Source organism: Convolutriloba macropyga, chromosome 14, assembly GCF_964194025.1.
Source record: "Convolutriloba macropyga chromosome 14, txConMacr16.3, whole genome shotgun sequence".
Classification (NCBI taxonomy): domain Eukaryota; kingdom Metazoa; phylum Xenacoelomorpha; order Acoela; family Convolutidae; genus Convolutriloba; species Convolutriloba macropyga.
Window position 1 is genome coordinate 2863659 of NC_134481.1, and position 8784 is coordinate 2872442.

The 8784-nt window shown below is 36.2% G+C and overlaps 1 protein-coding gene across 1 annotated transcript; it reads right to left on the minus strand.

The window, feature by feature from the left end:
- Window positions 1-403: 403 nt before the first annotated feature.
- LOC142353423 (DNA ligase 1-like) lies at window positions 404-7938 on the minus strand. Its single transcript, XM_075405656.1, has 4 exons — window positions 7868-7938; window positions 4734-6990; window positions 4126-4391; window positions 404-703 (listed from the first exon to the last, which is right to left on the minus strand). The coding sequence occupies exons 2-4, from the start codon at window positions 6976-6978 to the stop codon at window positions 455-457; spliced, it is 2760 nt and encodes a 919-aa protein (XP_075261771.1). The 5' UTR covers window positions 6979-6990; window positions 7868-7938; the 3' UTR covers window positions 404-454.
- Window positions 7939-8784: the final 846 nt, after the last annotated feature.

The window sequence follows — 8784 nt, forward strand, 5'->3', positions numbered from 1 at the left end:
AATTCAGATTTTCTTCTTAAAAATGCGAAGCAGATTTGGTCATTAACTTTCCCCAAAACTTTCAAATGAGAGGCTGCGAGGAAAATGAGATTGATGGGCTAAAACTTATCACGCCAACCCAACAAAGTTTTCAACTAGCAAACGAATAAACTGTTTACTTCAACACACACAGAAAGGATTAGCTTCATCATTCAAATTAGAATTTGGAACTGTTTCTTTTTCTGTTTTTTATTTGGAGATTTTTTCTTTTATTTTTACATTCAGTATTACATCTAGATTAATTACAGATGTCTTAACGCAAATAGCTAATGCTTCTCATTATATTATTGCATAGCAAAACCCCTATAAAAATTCTTTAAAGATTCAAAAATTATATCAAAACTCAAATTTTGAAAACTTCAGTTCCAAATTCTACTCACAAAAAGGTACAACCAGACATCTAAAGTTCAAAGAGTTAATAAAAGTCATCATAATCATCATTATCTTGTTGTCCTTTGAGCTTGTTTGCATTTTTAATCTGGTCTTGGCTGTTGTACATTTTGGCAACCTGTTCAGCCCCAGTGGCCTGCTCTGGTGTCTTATCGTCTCTACATCGGATGAATCGGGGGAACCTTAGGGATATTCCTTTTCCAGACTCAACTATTCCCATTGCTGCTCTGTGCACTGGCGAGAGAGACAAATCAGCCGCTTTCACTTCCCACACCTGTGCATAAATCTTAATTTTTTGCCATCCCTAATAGTAATGGAAAAAACTGTTCTCTCGCAACGGGAAGAAACGGAAAACGAGAGTAGGTAGCCGTTATGATACAGCAAAACAAGACGTCTTGCGAGAGGGCAAAGAGAAAATAACAAAGGTTTCAAATTTAATTAGAAAACTTTCAAGAAATTCAGATTGAAGAACAGTAGCTGATGGTATCGAAGATAAAAATTGCAGTGAGTATTAAAAGAAAACAAGGATGCTCGGTAATGGGCGTACGCACATAAGGTTCCGACCCCGCTCATCCACATTCTTGACTTAATTCGCTACCAAATGATGAAGAGATAGAAAACTTTCAAAAACATACATATCGTTCCATAAAAAGCCAGTGGAAAACAATAATGCCACCCTAGAGGGCCGATGAACGTTGTTGATGACTACTAGAAAGGACGATATTAAATATCAAACAACAAATATTATTTACGATCAAGACTCGATTTCTATAATAAATAAAATCATAAAATCAAACTCGCATCAGATAAAATCTTAACAAAACAATTTAACCTATACATCATTAGAAAAATATGGAACCTGTCCTCAATGCGACTGGTTAATAGGTCGACAAAAAGAGCAAAGAGGTGCGAACTTCAAAAATGCGTTTCTATTCTTGAAAAAAATTAATTTCACTGAAACCCCTAAAATGATCATTTTTATCTTCATGGGAAGCAATTGAGACATGTCATTATCCAATGTTTCATCGCGCAAAGCTTCAAAGCCAATGGGTCCTACGATTATTGCTATAAACTAAAAAGGAAACAAAAATCCTATTAAATGTACAAATACAAAAAATCTCAAATATTTTATGGTATCTCGTAGTAACAGCAGAAACAAAGCCGAGATACAAATGTTCGAAGCCAAAAACTTAATAGAAATTAAACTATAGTTCACTGGAAATGGGTTGTAACCTGTGTTTACAGAGACTGAGGTACAAATCGCCCGAAAAATTAATTAAAAATGCCGAAGCTCAAAACCCCAATTAAGTTTTCGAAAACAAATCTTTTCAAAAGTCAAGCAGACTTCAAAAGATTTCGAAAAACAGAGATGGATTAAATTGCAAAACATCAGGAAGCAAATTAAGCCTGCTAATAATGAGAATAAGTCACGACCATAACAAATATATAAAGAAGCCAAAACTTCAAACAGATTTACGAGATCACATTGTTCAAGGCACTATAATTTTAAGATGTTATCTGCAAAAACTGTATATCGTCACTTTCTCTTTAATTTAACATCAAAGAGTCTTCCTTCTAAAAGGATTACTTAGGCATGACAATAAACAGATTCTCAGAAATTGAGCAGTATAGAAATCTCGAAAATTTTGTATGAAATTAATGGTCGAAGCAGTCAGTCACAACGTATAACCAAGCGCGAAACGTATAAAAAAAGCTTGAATCGAGCAAAGTAATTGAGACTTCTAATTAGTGGTATTGAGTCGCATGGTTACGAAAATGAAAGCAAAACTTATACAGTTGATTTTTTTTAAAATTCTATTTGAAGGTCATTAAAACAGAATTAAAACTGAATTCTCTAACTAGGTTCAGTTATACATCCTGGGGAACCAATAGAGACCTATCGTTATTAGGAATAAGGCGTATAACAACAAAAAATAAAGACAACCATAGGACAAAAACAAAAAAACCCATAAAATTTTGCGAGATAACTGGTCTCAGCCCAAAAAGCATAAACTATATAACAAAAACAATTAAATATTCAGCTACACGTTTTTCTATCGCTGTGCACTTTTCCTACTTAGCTTTTTTCAATTGTCCTATTATCCCCTAAGGAAAAAAACTGAACTCATAAAATATGCAAATATGCTCAAAAAATTAAAAAGGCGTAGTATCAAAAATAAGAGACCATTAGTTGAACATAAAATCGTTACGGATAATTTATAACCCACAGGAAATTGGTTTCTGTCTGTTTTTACTGAGACTGCGCCCGAAGATGAGAAAAAAAAGAGAAAATAGTGGAAAAAATCAAAAATTAACAGATGTTTTCTTAAAACAAATATATTCAAAGTCATAACAGACATTAGATAACAACTTACAGAATTGTCGAGTTTCATTTATACCTCCTGAAAAATAACTGGATCTTTGGTTGAGGAAAATAAGTTATTGGGCTTAAAGATTGGGCAAAAAAATAACAAATGAAAGCAAAAATCAAGAATTACATAAAACTTTTGGTCAGAGATATAGAAACCACGCGCTTAACTCTAAAACCGTAATATAATCTCGTTTGTAAATAGCATCTGTCATTAATTGAACCCCGATTTAAAATTCTTGTAAGTAAAAAAAAATATGCATAAAAATCATTTACATAGCGGAAATAATTTAAAAAAGTCGCGGCCAATTAAAATCTAAAAAAAAATTTATCGTAAGGATCCATGGCAAGATCACGATCAGCCCAGATGTTGCTGCCCATCTAGCAAAATACTCATTTGTTCAAATGGTTGCAAAATAGGTCAATTTTTAACAAAAACTTTCAGTTTGCGAAAAATAAAAATGCATTTTGTATATATAATGAATAAAAAAACTGCCAAATTATAACTCCAGAAGACTCTGAAAGACAGTGGGTGTACAACTAGCTTGATTGTCATTTTAAAAAGAATAGGGCCTCAGTTTTAAGGTATTTACTTTCAGCAAATTTAGAGCAAGTCGGCTGAAAAAGCGAATTTGGTCCCAATTTTGGTCCCAAAAAAGTAAAATTTTAGCATAACTTCTAGCATAACTTCTAGCCAACAAACTTGGACCGAACAAATCAGCAAACCTCTGCCATCTTTAGAGATAAAATTAATAAAACTATAGTTAACCATTTAATTAAATATTAGCAAAATTGACGAAAATTAGGTCAAAAATACCGAAAAAGTGAATAAAAATGTAAGCTAAAATACGTCTAATATTCGTGAAATTTTAAACCTCGATAACTCCCTATAAAAAGTGAGAATTGAAAATATCTTTTTAATTCCATATTCTACGCTGGAAGGGCTTTTTAATGCTACCACTCACAACACTCTAAGATAATTATATCGATCGGCCAAAATTGTCTGATTAAAAAAAACCATTTGAGTATACAGCTCCTCTCCCACTAAAGTGGGTCGGAAAAATAATTTTGTAACTGCTGTTGTCGACCTAAACAATTATTGTCCAATAATGATCATGATAGGAGAAGTTAATACCGAAGATGCGTATTGAAATCAAGTAGTCCAACAGAGGAGTCTCGTGTTCGTAAATAAATTACATAAAAGATTGTTTTCAAAGTTTTCATTGAAAAATCACGAGCACTTGAGGGGGAAGGGGGGCGACTTGAGAAAAACAGAAAAAAATGATCCAAATTTTTTGCCAAAAGACATCATCGATTGCAAAATGTACCTGGTTGGGTTCGAACCAGGCATCTGGCTGCAGAGTCGAATCAAAGGAGTAATACGTAGGGGGAGTGTCCAGTTGACAATCTGAGAATTGTGTGTTGAGGGTGACCAATTGCAACTCAGAGAATCCAGTTCCGATCTTGCATATGGACTGGTACTCCTCCGCATCCTCGTCATAACATGCAAGCAGGAACCCCCCAAACACTCCACTTCGTTTGCCTTTGCCCTTGTACCCCCCAATGACCACTAGGTCTAATGTGTCCCCAATGCCTGAAACATTAGCTCATAGCAGTGACTTTTTATTTCGTCTCTCAGGTAAAAATATCTCAGTCAATTTTCGTCAAGTAGTTGATGCAAAAAATGATTGCGGAACAAGTAGTCTGTTCGAGAATCAGTGCTTTTCAACGCTATCATAGATTCAGAGTGTACATGAAAATTTGTCCATACTTTTCATGAGACCCCCCCCCCCTTTAATGAACTCGACGAACTTGAATCTATTTTCGCTAAATTTATAGAAATAAGACTGTTATTTTCAGGTGATCAGATCAAGCAGTTTTCAAGCCAATGTTTCAATTTAAAACAATAACAGCAAAAAACTTCTCAATTCTTTACCTTCTAAATAATCTTTCTTGAGTTTGAGCCAGTTATGGGACCTCCTTGCGATCTCATAACTGGCGTAACTATCCAATGTCTTTATCATCAGACCCTCACAGTTACCCTTAATCGACTCGTCCAGAAACACCGCAATTTCATCAGTATCATTCGTATCCGAACAAGTCGCAAACGCCAGCTTCCCTTCAATCTCATTCAAGCTATTCCTCATGGCATCGCGTCTTTCCCGCAACGATTTCGGAACCATACTCTCTCCATTCAAATACAACATATCAAAAGCGTATATACAAACTTGCACTTTTATATTCTCTTCTTGGACGTCTTTTCGCTTTCTGGTCGTCAAAACTTGAAAAGGTAAAATTGACTTTTTCTCCGCATCCCACGCGACGATTTCTGAGTCAATAATACAACTTCGAACAGATTCTTTTACAATACTTTCTGCTATTTTCACAACATCTGGGTATTTAGTTGAATTGTCCTCCTGGTTTCGGCTGAAAATTTTGACCTGTTTATCGAAAATGTGAATTTGTGCCCGTTCGCCGTCGTATTTGTACTCGCTAGTGAATGCCCCCTTAGCGTCCAAACGACTTAGGATGTCTTGAACACCTTTAGCGGGATGGGCCAACATCGGCTTCAAAGGGATTCCCGGTGTCAGTTTGCAATGTTCGCTTAAATCATCGATTCCATGTTCAAGAACTGCTTTGATAATATTTTCCAAATTTGGATGCTCACAATACGTACTTTTAACCAAATAGACAATATCTTCACTCCGTTTTTTATATTCGCTAACTTCATTAAGAGCTTTGTCCGAATTTTTATCGCTTTCCATAGCTGCAAAAGCTTGACCGAGTGACGTCAGCACAGTTTGTTCAGCTAATCCAATTCTCAATTTACCCGCTAGGGTTCGCAAAATGAACCTAGCCTCGCATTCTTGACATGCTACGAGTAAAGATCTGATCTTTTCGATTTTCTTACTCATAACTGAATTTCCGCTCATTTCTGAAATTGATTTGAGTTTATCAAAAACTGTTTTGACAGTTAGTCGTGCTGGTACGAACAACATTTTCTGGGATGTGCGACTTTGTTCTGCGACAATTCCCAAATCGCCGACCGAATGCAAATTTTCCTTAATTTTGTCTACATTCCGACCGGTAGCTTGTGCCAAAGCCTTCATCAAAAGGGTTTCTCCGATTCCCAGTTCCTGACCTTCGTAAGCTGGGCCGAGTTTATTCAGGCTTAAATAGACACAACTTAACACATCTTTGGGCGAAAGTCTAATTGCACTTCGAAATAAGTTAGTCAGGGTTAGGGTAATTTTCAATCTACTCGGTTCCTCTTCGATAAGTTTGAAAGTTTTAGCCAGGGCTAAGTACGGCATCTGTTCACCTTCTTTCCAAAAAGCACCTTCGATTGGTCGATACGATTCTGTATTTGGAGCGAAGTCCGTGGCTGAAGTTGTTGAGGTGTTAGCCTTTTTGCTGCTATCTACAGGCGAGGGATCAGGTTTCGGTTCTGGGGCGGGTTCTTTTTTCCCAGAAATTTCACTACTTTTCTCCTCGCCTAATTTGGCTTTATCGCTTTTCGGGGTTAACATTGAGGCAACCGAGCTCAGTTCTTTAGCATTACTCGCTACTTTCGTTTTCTTTTCAGAAGTCGGTGCGCTTGATTTTGGTGTAGGTTTCGAATTTGTTTTCTTTTCGCTTTTCGGCGTTTTCGATTCTTTTACCTTTTTGCTCGGAGGCTGTGAGGACAATTTGTTCGCCTTCTTTTCAGAAGATTTTCGACTTTCTTCAGTTTGTCCAGGTTTTTCAGGTGGTGCAACCTCTTGTATTTCGTCATCGGAATTTTGCAGCTGTTCTGTTTCGTTGGAATCAGTTTTGACCTCTTTGCTCACATTTTCAGGAACATTTTCCTCATCACTGTCAATAATTCGGTGCGACTTTCTCTTTTTTGACGCTTTGACTATAGGCGATGTTGTAACTTCTTCATCACTCTGCTTATCTTCCGGCTGTTCTGCCTGAAGTTTCGGCAACTTGACTTCCGGATTCGATTTGATAGGCGATGTTATTTTTGATACTGCTGATAGTGACTTTTCAGTAGTTGACTCTAGAGCCTTCTTTGGACTAGTTGAGATCTGTTTAGGGGTTTTATTCACTGAGGCAGAAGCTGCAGACATTATATTGCTGCTTTTGGTTGAGATGCTTTTCGCATTTGAAAAGAAACTTTGAATTGACTTTTGAGCCATAATTTCAATTATCTGAAACAAAAATCAGTTATATCAGTGGGCGCATATTATTTGCAACCCCCAGACGCACGTGCCATATTTTCACTATGATGATTTACTATGTAATGGCACGTGCTCTGTAACTGGGGGGCGCATAACGTACTGGGGGGGGGGGGGGGCACAAACGGAAAAGATCCAAAAATTTTCATGACCAGTTACAAGCCATAGATGTCAGATTGCCGAAATAGCTGGCAAATAGACTTGCATACCATACCATAGCATAGATATAGCAGAATATAAACTGTATAGGTAAAATTTTCGGATCTATTCTGTTTTGCCCCTCCCCTCAGCTTAGTGAGCATAAATTTTTTATGACCCCCAGGCGCACTTGCTATTTTCTTACGTAGTAACGTGCTATATAACAAAATAGTTTGTAACTGGGGGGTCATAAAAACACTGGGGGGGGGGGGGGGGGCGAAACAGAATAGATCCAAATTTTCGATTCAGTCTATCAATATAGCCAGCGGATTGCCGGAATATAGGATCGAATGCCTCCCTGTATCTCGGTCGGAATTTAAAATGAAAAGACGATTCACAGGTTTTATCAAATGGTGTTATCAGGGCTTATTTCAGACAGAAAATATGATTTCGAGAGACAAATACAACTTTCGGTGCATTCATTATGCTTTCAGAAGTAAACCATCCCAAAATAAGTTAGCGTCTTGAAATTATGAATGAACACAACTTCGATCACGCAAAAATCAAGAACAGACATCTCACACAAGCGAGCGAAAGAATGTTCTAGAATTAGAAACGGAAAGAAAATATTTTGCATAAAAAAGGTGCATGGCTACAATAACTGCATCAAATAATCTAATACTTCGATTTTATTACCAAATTTAAAGATTACCTCAATTCTCTTAATTCTGCTCGATTTGTCTTAGCTGTATTCACTATCTTCTTCGTATTATCTGCGTAAACTTCTTGAATTAAATGTACAATGAAGCCAGTTGGAAGTGAGTGAGAAGTCGACCATGACACCTGTGAATTCAGTTGCAACATGAACAGAAAGAAAAGCGAAACAAAAAAGAAGAGCGGCGGTCGGAAAGTTGAAGCTGCCATTGAATACAAATAGAAAAATCAGTTTTTTTATTAAAAAATAAGTCTGTCAAAATAATTCCATATGCCTATTTCAGTTTCCTTGAAAGACTTATTATTTACAGCTTTCATTAATTATGCTTATCTCAAAATTTAAGGATATAGAAAATCATACCGACCAGCCCTGCGATTTTCAATCTAAAATTTTTTTATTAACAAAACCATTATCGAAACAAAGCTAAACCGAAAGCTAATTAGCTTAAAAGCGATATCAGCTAGCAAACACTCTAATGAACTTTGATAACCTAATGAACTTTGATAACCTAATTCTCAATGACTCCATGACCGGACTTTATCGGTTTATCCAGCCTCTTTGTTCTTTTGAATTTCACCGTATTTTCACTATATTGCGTAATTCAATGCATGAAAGAATTTAAAATCCATTCAGTTGAAACAATGAGTGAAGTAAGTCAGATGTCAAACGTGAACACCGTGACTTATGTAAAACGAAAAACGTGATCAAACGGTAAAGCGAACTAAAAAACATAGCAGGACAAGTCCTGACGTACAATTCAAAGAATTTTCATTGACTAAACAAAATTAGACCTATAACGGACTATGCGTGGATTTGGAAAACTATTTCTAAAAAAAACAGATCAAATTAAAAAAAAAAACAAAATCAATGTCAAAATGCCGCATGTGAACCAAAAACCGCTACGAGAAATGAAA

Excerpts from the sequence above, each read along its gene's own strand:
- LOC142353423 (XM_075405656.1), bottom strand. The coding sequence starts at position 6,978 with ATGGCTCAAAAGTCAATTCAAAGTTTCTTTTCAAATGCGAAAAGCATC. Across the intron at positions 4,392-4,733 it reads CAAGAAAGATTATTTAGAAG|GCATTGGGGACACATTAGAC; the intron begins GTAAAGAATTGA and ends CTAATGTTTCAG. Across the intron at positions 704-4,125 it reads CCTGGTTCGAACCCAACCAG|GTGTGGGAAGTGAAAGCGGC; the intron begins GTACATTTTGCA and ends ATTTATGCACAG.